Genomic DNA, 17,500 nt, shown 5'->3' with positions numbered 1-17,500 from the left:
TAACAGCTCCTCTTCCTTTGTTTACTGTTCATTGTCTGTACCACTCTAGTTGTTTTATGTACCCAATAAAAAAGTTTGTAAACAAAAAAGAAAGGAGGAAAATAAAGGCGTAATAGTCATACCCTAATTTTACCACAAGATGGCGCTGTGTTCCCACACCGCAGCCCTATAGGAAACAGCGGAGTGCGGGGCCTTCAGCTAGTCGGCCTCCCTCTGCTGGCGGAATCCGGGAAGTGCGCCGTGCTGACGCCCTGCCGGCTGTGACACATTAAATTCGCGACAGGCGGGAAAACTGAGCGGAGCACCGGAGAGGGTGAGAGAGAGGCAATGGCATTCTGCTGTCAGAACTGTAACGTTCAGCTGGGGGGGGAGGGGACATGCTGAGAGTTGTAGTACCCCCTCCAGAGAGTCATGTGCAATGCATGCTGGGATTGGTGGGGGGGTTATGGGGCATGCTGGGACCTGTAGTGCATTCTAGGACTTGTAGTGGATTGGTAAGACATGCTGGGAGTTGTAGTGCCCCTTCAGAGTCATGTGCAATGCATGCTGGGAATACACTGTGTGTTGGGATTGGTGGGGGGGGGGGTGTATGGAGCATGCTGGGACTTGTGGTGGATCGGTGGGACTTGTGGTGGATCGGTGGGACATGCTGGGACTTGTGGTGGGACATGCTGGGACTTGTGGTGGGACATGCTGGGACTTGTGGTGGGACATGCTGGGACTTGTGGCGGAATGGTGGGCCATGCTGGGACTTGTGGTGGATCAGTGGGACATGCTGGGACTTGTGGTGGGACATGCTGGGACTTGTGGTGGATCGGTGGGACTTGTGGTGGATCGTGGGACATGCTGGGACTTGTGGTGGATCGGTGGGACATGCTGGGGCTTGTGGTGGATCGGTGGGACATGCTGGGACTTGTGGTGGGACATGCTGGGACTTGTAGTGGATCGATGGGACATGCTGGGACTTGTAGTGGATCGGTAGGACATGCTGGGACTTGTGGTGGATCGGTGGGACACGCTGGGACTTGTGGTGGATCGGTGGGACATGCTGGGACTTGTAGTGGTTTGGTGGGACTTGTGGTGGATCGGTAGAACATGCTGGGGCTTGTGGTGGATCGGTGGGACATGCTGGGACTTGTAGTGGTTTGGTGGGACTTGTGGTGGATCGGTAGGACATGCTGGGGCTTGTGGTGGATCGGTAGGACATGCTGGGACTTGTGGTGGATCGGTAGGACATGCTGGGACTTGTGGTGGATCGGTGGGACTTGTGGTGGTTCAGTGTGACATGCTGGGGCTTGTGGTGGATCGGTAGGACATGCTGGGACTTGTGGTGGATCGGTGGGACTTGTGGTGGTTCAGTGTGACATGCTGGGGCTTGTGGTGGGACATGCTGGGGCTTGTGGTGGATCGGTAGGACATGCTGGGACTTGTGGTGGATCGGTAGGACATGCTGGGACTTGTGGTGGATCGGTGGGACTTGTGGTGGTTCAGTGTGACATGCTGGGGCTTGTGGTGGATCGGTAGGACATGCTGGGACTTGTGGTGGTTCAGTGTGACATGCTGGGGCTTGTGGTGGATCGGTGGGACATGCTGGGGCTTGTGGTGGATCGGTAGGACATGCTGGGACTTGTGGTGGATCGGTAGGACATGCTGGGACTTGTGGTGGATCGGTGGGACTTGTGGTGGTTCAGTGTGACATGCTGGGGCTTGTGGTGGATCGGTAGGACATGCTGGGACATGTAGTGGATCGGTGGGACATGCTGGTACTTGTGGTGGATCGGTAGGACATGCTGGGACTTGTAGAGGATCGGTGGGACTTGTAGTGGTTTGGTGGGACATGCTGGGACTTGTAGTGGATTGGTGGTACTTGTGGTGGATTGGTAGGACATGCTGGGACTTGTAGAGGATCGGTGGGACTTGTAGTGGTTTGGTGGGACATGCTGGGACTTGTAGTGGATTGGTGGTACTTGTGGTGGATTGGTAGGACATGCTGGGACTTGTAGAGGATCGGTGGGACTTGTAGTGGATTGGTGGGACATGCTGGGACTTGTGGTGGATCGGTGGGACATGCTGGGACTTGTGTGATCTGTAGAGACTTGTAGTATTCTGATCTTCCAGCAGTGGGCGCCCTCCATGCTGCAGTGCTCTGTGAGGAGACGGGCGCTGCGGTCGCAGTGCGGATCACGTCGCCGACACGCCGGGTGTAGAGAGAAGTTTGGGGACTTTTTATGGTCATAGAGGGTGGTGTGACCCCCCCCCCCTTTTATTCCTCCTCTGTATTATTGGCTACACCCAGTGTGGCGATGGGCGTGGTTTGATCCATATTGCCCTCATCCCCCCCCCCATCTTCCTGCATTGGTATGAACCAACAAGTTGTGTGTCTCCCATAGCAACCAATCAGTGGTCATGTCCAGAGCGCGGGCCGGGGTATATAGGAAGGAGGGGGGGCTCTACCTACCACAGGGAGGTCCCAGGTTGTAGTTGCCGGGGGCGACGGGGCCTGTACTGAACCACCATTTACTATCCCTTTCCCCGGGATCGGGGTCTGTGTATTTGATTGGTGGAATTGTTGGGGGCGGGGGTCAGGACGCTTTAAAACGATCTAAGGACATGAAGTGGTTAAAAGCGGAGTCATTAGAAGCAATATGATTGGCTGCTGTGTTATGACATTTTGCGCCTGCTGTATAGAGTAAGCCAACTTGTCAGTGGCAGAGTTTAATTTTTACTGCAAACATCCTGTCTGTGTTGCCAACGGCAGCCAATCCGAGACAGCCAATCCGAGACAGCCCCGTCTTGTTTTTTATTTGGACACATTTCTTAGCTGTTTATCTCCCCAGGAATGGATCGGCGCGGTCTGGTGCAGGAGCTGCGGAGATGGGTGACGGAGGAGATGGGAGTTCCTCCGCAGAAGGTTCCCCCGGAGGACGACCTGCAGAGGTGAGCGCTGACCCGACAGGACTTAGAAAAGTAAGAGGACCTGTCTACCCCAACCACCTGACCCTCCGTGTCTTCTCTCCTTCCCAGGCTGTCCATTGGACAGTGCGCTGATATCTGGAAGTACGTCACCTGCCATGTCCGCAGCCAGAGGTAAGGGTCCAACGCCTAAAGCTGATTGGTCGGTTCTCTCGTTCTGTTTTTTTTTTTATTTTTTTTTATTTTTTTCTTCCTCCCTCCCTCCCTTCCGTTCTTGTTTTTTCCTCCCTCCTCTCATTCTTATTCTTTTTGTTTTCTCCCTCCCTTCTCTCCCTTTTTTTTTTTTTCTTCCCTTCTCTCCTCTCCTTCTTATTTTTTCCTCCCTCCCTTCTCTCGTTCTCCTCCCTTCTCTCGTTCTCCTCCCTTCTCTCGTTCTCCTCCCTTCTCTCGTTCTCCTCCCTTCTCTCGTTCTCCTCCCTTCTCTCGTTCTCCTCCCTTCTCTCGTTCTCCTCCCTTCTCTCGTTCTCCTCCCTTCTCTCGTTCTTCCTTTTTTCCTCCCTCCCTCGCTTCTCTCGTTCTTCCTTTTTTCCTCCCTCCCTCGCTTCTCTCGTTCTTCCTTTTTTTTTCCCTCGCTTCTCTCGTTCTTCCTTTTTTTTTCCCTCGCTTCTCTCGTTCTTCCTTTTTTTTCCCTCGCTTCTCTCGTTCTTCCTTTTTTTTTTTCCTCCCTCCCTCTCTTCTCTCGTTTTTTTTTCCTCCCTCCCTTCTCTCGTTCTTCCTTTTTTCCTCCCTCCCTCCCTTCTCTCGTTCTTCCTTTTTTTTTCCCTCGCTTCTCTCGTTCTTCCTTTTTTTTTTTCCCTCGCTTCTCTCGTTCTTCCTTTTTTTTCCCTCGCTTCTCTCGTTCTTCCTTTTTTTTTCCCTCGCTTCTCTCGTTCTTCCTTTTTTTTTCCCTCGCTTCTCTCGTTCTTCCTTTTTTTTTTCCTCCCTCCCTCTCTTCTCTCGTTTTTTTTTTTCCTCCCTCCCTCCCTTCTCTCGTTCTTCCTTTTTTCCTCCCTCCCTCCCTTCTCTCGTTCTTCCTTTTTTCCTCCCTTCTCTCGTTCTTCCTTTTTTTCCCTCCCTCCCTCCCTCTCTTCTCTCGTTTTTTTTTCTGCCTCCCTCCCTTCTCTCGTTCTTCTTCTCTTTTTTTTTTTTTTTCCTCCCTCCTTTTTTGGCTTTAGTTATACCCCCCGGGAAAACACTTCAATATTAAACATGTATGTTGTGGATTTGCAGTCAGTAAGTGTGTTAAAAAAAATGCTAACGTGCCTGGCTGTCATGGTAATCCTCAGTCTTCAATGCTGAACATATTTTGATGACTTCCTTTCTTCTCTTGTAGGACGGTGAGGTACATCGACGGCAACCTTCTGTGGTATCCTTACTGACAGATGTTCGGCTTTATATGGGCCACAGATGTTCTTTTGATATGGAGCGGGGGGGGGGGGCTGGGGGGCCGCCTTTTGGAGTATGTGGGGCCGCATTTTGGAGTATGTGGGGCTGGGGGGGCCGCATTTTGGAGTATGTGGGGCTGGGGGGCCGCCTTTTGGCCTTTTGGAGTATGTGGGGCTGGGGGGCCGCCTCTTGGGAGTATGTGGGGCTGGGGGGCCGCCTCTTGGGAGTATGTGGGGCTGGGGGGCCGCCTTTTGGGAGTATGTGGGGCTGGGGGGCCGCCTTCTGGAGTATTTGTGTGTGTGTGGGACTTGGGGGGGGCCGCCTTCTGGAGTATTTGTGTGTGTGTGTGTGTCTGACCTGGGGGGCCGCCTTCTGGAGTATGTGCACCTGGGGGGCCGCCTTCTGGAGTATATGTGTGTGTGTGGGACTTGGGGGGCCGCCTTCTGGAGTATGTGTGTGGGACTTGGGGGGCCGCCTTTTGGAGTGTGTGTGTGTGGGACTTGGGGGGCCGCCTTTTGGAGTATGTGTGTGGGACCCGGGGGGGCGCCTTCTGGAGTATGTGTGTGGGACCTGGGGGGCCGCCTTCTGGAGTATGTGTGTGGGGCCTGGGGGGCCGCCTTCTGGAGTATGTGTGTGGGACCTGGGGGGCCGCCTTCTGGAGTATGTGTGTGTGTGTGTGTGACTTGGGGGGGCCGCCTTCTGGAGTATGTGTGTATGCGGCTTCTTGTTCTCCCCCAAACCTGGAAGCACCAGGTATTATTCTCTTCTCCCGGTGTGGGAGCCAAAGGGGGAGGAGTATATACATCCAATGGGGCCACAGTTAGAGACCCTGTACCCTCCCATAGATAATGGAAATGTAAAGCCTTGAGATGCGTAAAGGGAGCGCAACTCTCCTGATTGGGGCTTTGCATTAGTTCATCAGCAGTTTCCTCATGTTGGTGATCTGGGAACCCCTGATTGTGATAGAGGGGAGGTGTTCCCGGCCGCACCCACACATGAACCTGTATACACCATTCCCACCATCTCTCAGCCTGCTCTGATCCCACGGATAGGCCGAGGAGCGCAGAGATCTGCGCACCACGTCTGGAACGGGAGCCTCTCATCTCACGTCTATTGTATTTTATTTATTTATTTTTCATTCTATTTACAATTAATCAATAGGCAATTGAATCCTCGTGTATATGTTGCACCTTGACTCTGAACACAGGTATCAGCAGATGCAACACTCGGTGGTAAGTGATCCTTCTATCCGAATTGTCTGGGAAGGGGGGGGGGGGGGGGGTGCTTAACCACTTAAAGACCGCCGCCTGTACATATACGTCGGCAGAATGGCACGGCTGGGCACAAGTACGTCGTGGCGGCGTGCTCACGACCCGGTCCTGAGCTCTGCGCCCACAGACCCAATCATCGCCGGTGTCCCGCGATCAGGTCACAGGAGCTGAAGAACGAGGGAGAGGTGAGTGTAAACAAACCTTCCCCCGTTCTTCTCTCTGGCTTGTCACTGATCGTCTGTTCCCTGTCATCGGAACAGACGATCAGTGGCGTGTCGCATGTAGCCACGCCCCCCCCCCCACAGTAAGAATCACTTCCTAGGGAACACTTGGCCCCTACAGCGCCACCTAGTGGATAACCCCTTCACTGCCAGTGTAATTTTCACAGTAATCGGTGCATTTTTATAGCGCTGATCGCTGTATAAATGACAATGGCCCCAAAAATGTGTCAAGTGTCCGGCATAATGTCGCAGTCACGATAAAAATCGCTGATCGCCGCCATTACTAATATAAAAAAAAATATTATTAAAAATGACATAAAAACAGTCCCCTATTTTGTAATAGCTATAACTTTTGCGCAAACCAATCAATAAACACCTTTTTTTTTTAACCAAAAATATGTATAAGAATACGTATTGGCCTAAATTGATGATTTTTTATATATATAGATATTTATTATAGCAAAAAGTAAAAAATATTGATTTTTTTTTTTTTTTTTTCAAAATTGACGCTTTATTTTTGTTTATAGTGCAAAAAATAAAAACCGCAGAGGTGACCCAATACCACCAAAAAAAAGCTCTATTTGTGGGGGGAAAAAGGACGCCAATTTCGTTCGGGAGCCACGTCGCACGACCGCGCAATTGTCCGTTAAAGCGGCGCAGTGCCGAATCGCAAAAAGTGGCCTGGTCCTTTAGCTGCCTAAAGGTCCGGGTCTTAAGTGGTTAAAGGGGTTTTCATTGGCCTGTGTCTTCTATCACATGGGGGGGGGGGGGGGGGCTTGTTCTGTTTCAAATGCCACTTTATGCATTGGCATGCCTCCTTGTACCCAGCCTGGGCTAGTTGGTTTAGTCCTAAACGGGAGGGGGAGGACTAGGGAAGGTACCAAAATCACATTGGTAAACAAGTTGTAGTGACCCAAAACTGCCACTAGATGTCGGGTGCATGACATCAAAACCAAAAACTGCAACAATGTACTAAAATGTACTGATCTCCTTCCTATAGAAAGTAATTGAAGATCTTTCTCTGTGAAGTGGATACAAACCCCCTCCCAACGTAAACGTTTTATTCTAATATTCTCGACAGGCGCAGCGCTCGGCGGAGGAGGAGGAGCAGCAGTACAGGAATCGGCTGTGTCGGGAGATCCTGGAGCTGCGATCGGAGCTGGAGCACTTGCAGGAGCAGATCCAGAGCGCCGAGGGGGAAGCCCTCAGCCAAGGTGAGACGGGACAAGTGCAGTGAAAATGTGGCGGGGGGGGGGGGGGGGACATGGGATATATGCATACATACCCCCACCCCCAACAGGTCTATTTTTGAGTCTTGGCAATCGTTGCTCTGTGTGGTTTTATACAAGAGATGGCCAGAGACTGCAGACTTGATGCGGGAGGTGGCCCAGAGGCTGCAGACTTGATGCGGGAGGTGGCCAGAGACTGCAGACTTGATGCGGGAGGTGGCCCAGAGGCTGCAGACTTGATGCGGGAGGTGGCCAGAGACTGCAGACTTGATGCGGGAGGTGGCCCAGAGGCTGCAGACTTGATGCGGGAGGTGGCCCAGAGGCTGCAGACTTGATGCGGGAGGTGGCCAGAGGCTGCAGACTTGATGTGGGAGGTGGCCAGAGGCTGCAGACTTGATGCGGGAGGTGGCCAGAGGCTGCAGACTTGATGCGGGAGGTGGCCCAGAGACTGCAGACTTGATGCGGGAGGTGGCCCAGAGGCTGCAGACTTGATGCGGGAGGTGGCCCAGAGACTGCAGACTTGATGTGGGAGGTGGCCAGAGACTGCAGACTTGATGCGGGAGGTGGCCCAGAGACTGCAGACTTGATGCGGGAGGCGGCCCAGAGACTGCAGACTTGATGCGGGAGGCGGCCCAGAGACTGCAGACTTGATGCGGGAGGTGGCCCAGAGACTGCAGACTTGATGCGGGAGGTGGCCCAGAGGCTGCAGACTTGATGCGGGAGGTGGCCCAGAGGCTGCAGACTTGATGCGGGAGGTGGCCAGAGGCTGCAGACTTGATGCGGGAGGTGGCCAGAGGCTGCAGACTTGATGCGGGAGGTGGCCAGAGGCTGCAGACTTGATGCGGGAGGTGGCCAGAGGCTGCAGACTTGATGCGGGAGGTGGCCCAGAGACTGCAGACAGGATGCAGGAGGTGGTCACCCTCAGCAGAGGTAAATGAGGACACACCCCCCCCCATCTTGTACCTCCATCGTATTCATCTCGGTGTTCTAGCTGCCGGTCAGTGTTGTGGTCACTATGTACATCTTATCCCCACAGAACTGAACAGCGAGAAGTCGCAGGATTACCGCCGCCGCACTCTCCTGCTCCGGGCGTTCAATCAGAAGAGAGAGGAGGAGTGCGAGATGCTGCGGGAAAACAACACTCGGATACATTACCGCTGCGAGCAGCTGCAGGAGGTCAGCCGGTGCGTAAGATGACCTCAAGGGTCCCGTCCATTCCCCCGGGCAGAGAGGATTGTGTTGGTTGTCGGTGAATGTCGTGTGTCTGTAACATTCTTGTGGATTTGTTTATTTTTTCTGCAGAGTATCTCGGAGGGAGATTATATTTCCTTTGGTGGGAGGAGACTCTGCCAGAGGCACCTTACCGCAGCCTGAAGTGATGGTAGGTGACCCTGCACCTCTTCTGTCTGAACTTTTGTCCTCCAACATGCCATGATTGGAGCAGAACACTAGTTTCACAATACCTCCCTTCCTGAGGCCCCCTTACATTTAAAAAAAAAAAAATGTATATATACCTTGATGAAGTAAAGAGAGACGCAACGTGTTGGGTGGAGCCAGGTGACGTCCTCACGTAGGCTGGAAGTGAGATCTGCGTTATCCCGATGTGTTTTTTCTATGCGGCTTTGACCTTTTTCAAGCACCAGTGCAATCTCTCGCTTAATAAATTTATATCTTTTGACAATATTACATGATGGCGGCTATATTTTATTTATTTATTTATTTATATATATATAAATAAATAAAATATAGCTGCCATCATATAATTTTGTCAAAAGATATCAATTTACTAAGAGAGAGATTGCACTGGTGCTTGAAAAAGGTCAAAGCCGCATAGAAAAAACACATCGGGATAACGCAGATCTCACTTCCAGCCTACGTGAGGACGTCACCTGACTCCACCCAACACGTTGCGTCTCTCGTCTTCATCAGAGTAAAGGAACCTGTGAAGACAAGGAATGTCACCTTTTTTTTATTTTTCCCCTGTTTTGGTTATAATTGAAGACCTCCCATTACCTTTCACAGAGGGACGTCCGGGACGTTTGCCAGGTGCGCTTTGCGTTTTTGCGCTCTCTCTGCGATGATTCCATCACTTCTTTGTAAGTATAAACCTCCTGATGGGGATGTTTAGCCGCCTTCTCTGTTCTATTATTTATTTTTTTATTTTTTACGTCCGTTCTAAGTCTAACCTTTTTATTCCACGCAGGAGCGGAGGGGATGAGTTTCGTTCTTTGGCGCACCAGCAATGGATGAGCATGGGGGAGGTGAGCAATTTTAAAGGCACGCTCCTATTACATGGGACCATTTTTTTTCATACTTTTTATTTCACTTTGTATGGAGTGGTGGAGGTTGGTGCCTCTGACCGGTATTTATTGCCATCTATGTCTATATCTAGTCTGTCTTTATATTGGGACAAGAAGGGTCGGCCATGAGCCAGTTGGGATTTTATTTTGCACAGCTCCGTCAGTTGGATGTTGAATAGTTTTGGCTTGGGATTGGAAAGTGCGGAAATATGAAAAGAAAGTTTTAGTATATCATTTCGGTATTATGTTCTATTAACCTATCGAACATTTTCATGTCCCGTAGAAAGTCTGGAGCTCCCACCCCCCCAACCACATTGTCTCCTCCCTGGAGCACCTGGCTCTGGAGGCCACGCGGAGTATGAGGCAGCTACAGTCCTCCCTCGCTGCCGACCGCTCCCAGACCTCCAGCAGCTTCTTCGAGACCACCGGTGATGGCAACGAAAGCAGAGATGCCCTGGACAACTCCAAGCGGGCGAGGTGATTTTCTCCATAAGAATCTTCCTCTTTCCTTCCTCCGCCTTTCCTTCCTCCGCCTTTCCTTCTTCCTTTTTTTTTCCTTCTTCCTTTTTTTTCCTCTTTCCTCCTTTTTTCTTTCTTTCCTGCCTTTTCCTTCCTTCCTTCCGCCTTTTCTTTCCTTCCTTCCTTCCTTCCGCCTTTTCCTTTCCTTCCGCCTTTTCCTTTCCTTCCTTCCGCCTTTTCCTTTCCTTCCTTCCTTTTCCTTCCGCCTTTTCCTTTCCTTCCGCCTTTTCCTTTCCTTCCTTCCTTTCCTTCCGCCTTTTCCTTTCCTTCCGCCTTTTCCTTTCCTTCCGCCTTTTCCTTCCTTCCTTCCTTCCGCCTTTTCCTTCCTTCCTTCCTTCCGCCTTTTCCTTTCCTTCCTTCCTTCCGCCTTTTTCCTTCCTTCCTTCCGCCTTTTCCCTTCCTTCCTTCCGCCTTTTTCCTTCCTTCCTTCCTTCCTTCCGCCTTTTCCTTCCTTTCCTTCCGCCTTTTCCTTCCTTTCCTTCCGCCTTTTCCTTCCTTTCCTTCCGCCTTTTCCTTCCTTCCTTCCTTCCTTCCTTTTCCTTCCTTTTCCTTCCTTCCGCCTTTTTCTTTCCTTCCTTCCTTCCGCCTTTTTCTTTCCTTCCTTCCTTTCTTTCCGCCTTTTTCTTTCCTTCCTTCCTTCCTTTCTTTCCGCCTTTTTCTTTCCTTCCTTCCTTTCTTTCCTTACGCCTTTTTCTTTCCTTTCTTTCCTTACGCCTTTTTCTTTCCTTCCTTCCTTTCTTTCCTTACGCCTTTTTCTTTCCTTCCTTCCTTTCTTTCCTTACGCCTTTTTCTTTCCTTCCTTCCTTTCTTTCCTTACGCCTTTTTCTTTCCTTCCTTCCTTTCTTTCCTTACGCCTTTTTCTTTCCTTCCTTTCTTTCCTTACGCCTTTTTCTTTCCTTCCTTTCTTTCCTTACGCCTTTTTCTTTCCTTCCTTCCTTTCCTTACGCCTTTTTCTTTCCTTCCTTCCTTTCCTTACGCCTTTTTCTTTCCTTCCTTCCTTTCTTTCCTTACGCCTTTTTCTTTCCTTCCTTCCTTTCCTTACGCCTTTTTCTTTCTTTCCTTCCTTCCTTCCTTCCTTCCTTCCTTCCTTCCTTCCTTTCCTTACGCCTTTTTCTTTCTTTCCTTCCTTCCTTCCTTCCTTCCTTCCTTCCTTCCTTCCTTCCTTTCCTTACGCCTTTTTCTTTCCTTCCTTCCTTCCTTTCCTTACGCCTTTTTCTTTCCTTCCTTCCTTCCTTCCTTCCTTCCTTCCTTCCTTTCCTTACGCCTTTTTCTTTCCTTCCTTCCTTCCTTCCTTTCCTTACGCCTTTTTCTTTCCTTCCTTCCATTCCTTCCGCCTTTTCCTTCCTTCCATTCCTTCCGCCTTTTCCTTCCTTCCCTTCCGCCTTTTCCTTCCTTCCTTTTCCTTCCGCCTTTTCCTTCCGCCTTTTCCTTTCCTTCCGCCTTTTCCTTCCTTCCGCCTTTTCCTTCCTTTCCTTCCGCCTTTTCCTTCCTTCCTTCCTTCCTTCCTTCCTTCCTTTTCCTTCCTTTTCCTTCCTTCCGCCTTTTTCTTTCCTTCCTTCCTTCCGCCTTTTTCTTTCCTTCCTTCCTTTCTTTCCTTACGCCTTTTTCTTTCCTTCCTTCCTTTCTTTCCTTACGCCTTTTTCTTTCCTTTCTTTCCTTACGCCTTTTTCTTTCCTTCCTTCCTTTCTTTCCTTACACCTTTTTCTTTCCTTCCTTCCTTTCTTTCCTTACGCCTTTTTCTTTCCTTCCTTCCTTTCTTTCCTTACGCCTTTTTCTTTCCTTCCTTCCTTTCTTTCCTTACGCCTTTTTCTTTCCTTCCTTTCTTTCCTTACGCCTTTTTCTTTCCTTACGCCTTTTTCTTTCCTTCCTTCCTTTCCTTACGCCTTTTTCTTTCCTTCCTTCCTTTCCTTACGCCTTTTTCTTTCCTTCCTTCCTTTCTTTCCTTACGCCTTTTTCTTTCCTTCCTTCCTTTCCTTACGCCTTTTTCTTTCTTTCCTTCCTTCCTTCCTTCCTTCCTTCCTTCCTTCCTTTCCTTACGCCTTTTTCTTTCTTTCCTTCCTTCCTTCCTTCCTTCCTTCCTTCCTTTCCTTACGCCTTTTTCTTTCCTTCCTTCCTTCCTTTCCTTACGCCTTTTTCTTTCCTTCCTTCCTTCCTTCCTTCCTTTCCTTACGCCTTTTTCTTTCCTTCCTTCCTTCCTTCCTTCCTTCCTTTCCTTACACCTTTTTCTTTCCTTCCTTCCATTCCTTCCGCCTTTTCCTTCCTTCCCTTCCGCCTTTTCCTTCCGCCTTTTCCTTCCGCCTTTTCCTTTCCTTCCGCCTTTTCCTTCCTTCCGCCTTTTCCTTCCTTCCGCCTTTTTCCTTGACCTGGCTCACCATCGACATGCCAATTCATCCCCAAGGTGTGCAGGACGCTCGAGTTCCTCCACACTAAACCAGTCAAAGCTTGTCTTTATGGAGCTGGCTTTGTACACACGGGAACAGTCCATGCTGGAACAGAAAAAAAACTTTTACCAAACTATTTCCACAAAGCTTTTTTAATGTCTTTGTATGATTGAGTATTATCGGAACCCCCCCCCCCCCCCACCCTTTGGAAGGGATGGGGGGGGGGACATTCTTTTGGGCTTATAGGAAGGTGTGGTGGTCGGGTGTCTACAGACTTGCCCATATAGTGTAGCTGAACTTTCTTAATGAAGGTAAAGTTATGGGACATGCAGGTGTTATTTTGGGTAAAATTTTCAGGTTGGTGATTGGTTGTCGGTTCTTTTCAGATCTTACTATGAGGGTGACCATCGATACGCTGCAGACGCTCTCCCGTCCTTTAACGGTCTGATACAGGTATGTACGTCGCCAGCGTCTCTCGTCTGTTACAGCGAGACCTCCCTGCCTACAGACTGTCACATCTGCTCTATACACCTAACAATAATAATAATAATACATCTTAAAAAAGTCGGCATCTAATAGGGGAAAAAATGTCAAGTCATTTACAGTGTACTGCAAAGTGTTATTGTAAAATTTACCATAAAGGGTTTTTATTTTTTATTTTATTTTTTTCTCCTTAACCACTTAAGGAACGCCTCCTGCAGATATACGTCGGCAGAATGGCACGGCTGGGCACAAGCAAGTACCTGTACATCCTCTTTAAGTGCCCAGCCGTGGCGCCCGCGACCCGTTCCAAAGCTCCGTGACCGCGCCCGCGGGACCCGATCGCCGCTGGAGTCCCGCGATCGGTCCCCGGAGCTGAAGAACGAGGAGAGCCGTGTGTAAACACAACTTCTCCGTTCTTCACTGTGGCGGCGTCACTGAGCGTCTGTTTCCTGATATAGGGATACACGATCAATGACGTCACACGTCCAGCCCCGCCCCCCTACAGTTAGAAACACGTATGAGGTCACACTTAACCCCTTCAGCGCCCCCTAGTGGTTAACTCCCAAACTGCAATTGACATTTTCACAGTAAACAATGCATTTTTATAGCACTTTTTGCTGTGAAAATGACAATGGTTCCAAAAATGTGTCAAAAGTGTCCGATGTGTCCGCCATAATGTCGCAGTCACGGGAAAAAAAAACGCTGATCGCCGCCATTAGTAGTAAAACATTTTTTTTATAAAAATGCAATAAAACTATCCCCTATTTTGTAGACGCTATAAATTTTGCGCAAACCAATCAATCAACGCTTATTGTGATTTTATTTATATATATATATATATATATATATATATATATATATATATATATATATATATATATATATATATATATATATATATATATATATATACTTTTTTTTTTTTTTTTTTTTTTTTTTTTTTTAACCAAAAATAGGTAGAAGAATACGTATCGGCCTAAACTGAGGAAAAAAATGTTTTTTTTTATATATATTTTTTGGGGGATATTTATTATAGAAAAAAGTTAAAAATATAACATTTTTGTCAAAATTGTCGCTCTATTTTTGTTTATAGCGTAAAAAATAAAAACTGCAGAGGTGATCGAATACCACAAAAAGAAAGCTCTATTTGTGGGGAAAAAAGGACGCCAATTTTGTTTGGGAGCCGGGTCGCACGACCACGCAATTGTCCGTTAAAACGACGCAGTGCCGAATCGCAAAAAGTGCTCTGGTCTTTGACCAGCAATATGGTCCGGGGCTGAAGTGGTTAATGGTCATCTGTATATTCAGAAATGTGATTGACTTCTCTGTGCCATTATTTAGACATGTGTTTTTAGTTGCAAAGTGATGCAGATTTCTAGTCAATCTTACCACTTTGGTAATAGAATACGTCAGGGTGTATTCATATAAGAATTAAATAACTGTTTGTCCATCTGTCCAAGCCAGATGTACAATTCTTGGGTGCAAATGAGGCAAAATAAAATGTTCTATCCTGCAGCACGAATTGTGAATGGAGTAAAAAATGGTATTAAGGCCACTAGGTGGAGCTCATAAGCTTACTTATTATCTGTGATGCTCGGCGCCTTCTAGTGACCATAAAGTGGTATTTTCCCTATTCAAACGTTCTGTGCTTTTTTTCTTCTTCCTTTTTTTTTTTTTTTTTTTTTTTTTTTTTTTTTATATATAGCGGGATTTTCATTTTATACAAAAAAAAATTATATATCTTTTTTTTTTTGGCCCCATTCACATAGAATTTTATAGGCAGATTATTTTTGTATAATTCTAATATAAAAAGAGAGAATATATCTCCATCTCTTTTTGAATAAATACACCCTGAATAAATATTTTTATTATTGTTTATTATTTTCTTGTATATAAATACGCCAAAAAAAGGCCGCTTTGGGGCTGCATTACTCAGCACTTCCCAGCCACGGTCCCCTGCAGTAATTCCTTTTGGCCACTAGATGTCCACAGTCTCCCATGTTGAATTGATACCCAGTGCCATTCAATTCAGGAGACGGAAAACATATTGTGAGTCCAGGGTGTCGCTGACCCGTCCCCTGAGGGGGCGTCGCCACGGTGCCCTACACTCAGTGTGTGTTTGAGCATCAGTCTACTGACTAGGAAAGATAATTATTATTATTATTTTTAAATTTTTTTAAGCACACTGCGTGTATTGTGACCGGCCTAAAGCCTTCTAAATGGCAATTGTCTGTGTGATATGTTTATAGAAATGTGGAACAGCAAAAAAGTAACCATTTTCTCCGGTATGAGAGCGGGATTGGGGTGTATGTGTTAAAATCCTAGAGGGGAACGTAAATACTTTTTGCTCTGACAGGTTCTCTTCTTTGTGTCCTCAGGAGGGCTGGGACGAGTCCGTCAGGGTGACCTCGGAACTGCGCTCTGTGCAGAACCAGATACAGGAAGTGTCCGAGAGCCTGGCGGGGAAGATACAGGAAGTGCACAAATCCCTGGCAGAAGACAGTGAGATCAATCAGCTCAACAGGTGGGGGACCCGAGATCTTTCCCTGCTCCTTCCTTCCTCCCCCCTTTCTTTCCTTCCTTCCTTCCTCCCCCTCTCTTTTCTTTTCTTTCCTTTCCTTTCCTTTCTTTCTTTCTTTCTTTCTTTCTTTCTTTCTTTCTTTCTTTCTTTCTTTCTTTCTTTCTTTCTTTCTTCCTTCCTTCCTTCCTTCCTTCCTTCCTCCCCCTCCTTTTCCTTCCCCCCCCTCCTTTTCCTTCCCCCCCCCCTTTCTTTCCTTCCTTTCTTTCTTTCTTTCTTTCTTTCTTTCTTTCTTTCTTTCTTTCTTTCTTTCTTTCCTTCTTTCTTTCTTTCTTTCTTTCTTTCTTTCTTTCTTTCTTTCTTTCTTTCTTTCTTTCTTTCCTTCTTTCTTTCTTTCTTTCTTTCTTTCTTTCTTTCTTTCTTTCTTTCTTTCTTTCTTTCTTTCTTTCCTTCCTTCTTTCTTTCCTTCTTTCCTTCTTTCCTTCTTTCCTTCTTTCCTTCTTTCCTTCTTTCTTTCTTTCCTTCTTTCTTTCTTTCCTTCTTTCTTTCTTTCCTTCTTTCTTTCTTTCTTTCTTCCTTCTTTCTTTTTTTTCTTTCCTTTCTTTTCTTTCTTTCCTTCTTTCTTTTCTTTCTTTCTTTCCTTTCTTTCTTTTCTTTCTTTCTTTCTTTCTTTCTTTCTTTCTTTCTTTCTTTCTTTCTTTCTTTCTTTCTTTCTTTCTTTTTTTCTTTCTTTCTTTCTTTCTTTCTTTCTTTCCTTCTTTCTTTCCTTCCTTCTTTCTTTCCTTCTTTCTTTCCTTCTTTCTTTCCTTCTTTCTTTCCTTCTTTCTTTCCTTCCTTCTTTCTTTCCTTCTTTCTTTCTTTCCTTCTTTCTTTCCTTTCTTTCTTTCCTTTCTTTCTTTTCTTTCTTTCCTTCTTTCTTTTCTTTCTTTCTTTCCTTTCTTTCTTTTCTTTCTTTCTTTCTTTCTTTCCTTTCTTTCCTTCTTTCTTTCCTTTCCTTCCTCCCCCCCCCCCCTTTCTTTCTTTCTTTCTTTCTTTCTTTCTTTCTTTCTTTCTTTCTTTCTTTCTTTCTTTCTTTCTTTCCTTTCTTTCCTTCTTTCTTTCCTTTCCTTCCTCCCCCCCCCCCTTTCTTTCTTTCTTTCTTTCTTTCTTTCTTTCTTTCTTTCTTTCTTTCTTTCTTTCTTTCTTTCTTTCTTTCTTTCTTTCTTTCTTTCTTTCTTTCTTTCTTTCTTTCTTTTCTTTCTTTCTTTTCTTTCTTTCTTTTCTTTCTTTCTTTCTTTCTTTCTTTCTTTCTTTCCTTTCTTTCCTTCTTTCTTTCCTTTCCTTCCTCCCCCCCCCCTTTCTTTCTTTCTTTCTTTCTTTCTTTCTTTTCTTTCTTTCCTTTCTTTCTTTTCTTTCTTTCCTTTCTTTTCTTTCTTTCCTTTCTTTCCTTCTTTCTTTCCTTTCCTTCCCCCCCCCCCCCCCTTCCTTTCTTTCTTTCTTTCTTTCTTTCTTTCTTTCTTTCTTTCTTTCTTTCTTTCTAAAGTGCCATTGGCACACTGATGAGGGTGTAAATGAGGAACCAGGGAAGGCAAAATGTAGGTTCAGTCTTTTTTTTTTGTCTGCAGTACTTTCTATAGACCAGTGTTTCTCAACCTTTTTCTAGTCGGGGCGCCCTTAAAAAGTATTTTCAGTCTTGAGGCACCCCAGTCCAAGGCTTGGTTCACATTACGGTGTGTCGCAGAACACGCACAAAATTGTGCTCTTTCCTGACACACAGACAAATGCTCTGCTCTTTTTTTTTCCGCCTCAGAGAACTATCAGGAAACGTAATCAATTTGCGTTCATTCACAGTCTCCTTAGTTCACATCATGGTGGGAAACCTTTTTTTTTTTTTTGGTTATTTTGTTATTGCAAAAGTGCGTTTAAATATATGTCAATAAATATACAAAAGAGTAAATTCTTATTCTTATTCTGCAGTGCAATTTAAAAAAAAAGTTTGGGGACTTGTTTCCCTGCATTTTGTGGGTACGAAAATGAATGGACTGCCCTACATGCAGCTACACAGATGTGAACCAAGGGCTTGTAAAACTACATGGTTGAGCTGTTTTTACCACCCCCCAACTTCTCCACCTTTAGCTGCAGAGGCAGCAGCTGAGGGTGTTCACATGCTGTGGCTGCAACTGGAGGTATACCCAGGGTGAATAGGGCTGCACTGCAACTACCCCGTAACTATGTGCATTGCACAGTTGCGGTGTAGTGAT

The 17,500-nt window shown here is 46.8% G+C and overlaps 1 protein-coding gene across 1 annotated transcript in view; it reads left to right on the top strand.

The window, feature by feature from the left end:
- The first annotated feature begins 208 nt into the window (after positions 1–208).
- The window catches only part of HAUS5 (HAUS augmin like complex subunit 5), a 26,868-nt gene continuing 9,576 nt past the window's right edge, over positions 209–17,500 (top strand). Inside the window, exons 1-13 of the mRNA XM_040327111.1 lie at positions 209–313; positions 2,838–2,937; positions 3,025–3,087; positions 4,286–4,318; positions 5,546–5,570; positions 6,912–7,044; positions 8,096–8,243; positions 8,362–8,440; positions 9,082–9,155; positions 9,263–9,320; positions 9,643–9,836; positions 12,646–12,712; positions 15,121–15,266. Coding sequence (XP_040183045.1) covers positions 2,840–2,937; positions 3,025–3,087; positions 4,286–4,318; positions 5,546–5,570; positions 6,912–7,044; positions 8,096–8,243; positions 8,362–8,440; positions 9,082–9,155; positions 9,263–9,320; positions 9,643–9,836; positions 12,646–12,712; positions 15,121–15,266 — 1,118 coding nt within the window. The 5' untranslated portion in view covers positions 209–313; positions 2,838–2,839. The remainder of the gene's footprint in view (positions 314–2,837; positions 2,938–3,024; positions 3,088–4,285; positions 4,319–5,545; positions 5,571–6,911; positions 7,045–8,095; positions 8,244–8,361; positions 8,441–9,081; positions 9,156–9,262; positions 9,321–9,642; positions 9,837–12,645; positions 12,713–15,120; positions 15,267–17,500) is intronic.

Source organism: Rana temporaria, chromosome 10 (assembly GCF_905171775.1).
Source record: "Rana temporaria chromosome 10, aRanTem1.1, whole genome shotgun sequence".
NCBI classification, from domain to species: Eukaryota; Metazoa; Chordata; class Amphibia; order Anura; family Ranidae; genus Rana; species Rana temporaria.
The sequence above is the reverse complement of the archived record's forward strand: the minus strand, read 5'-3'. Positions and strand labels throughout refer to the sequence as shown.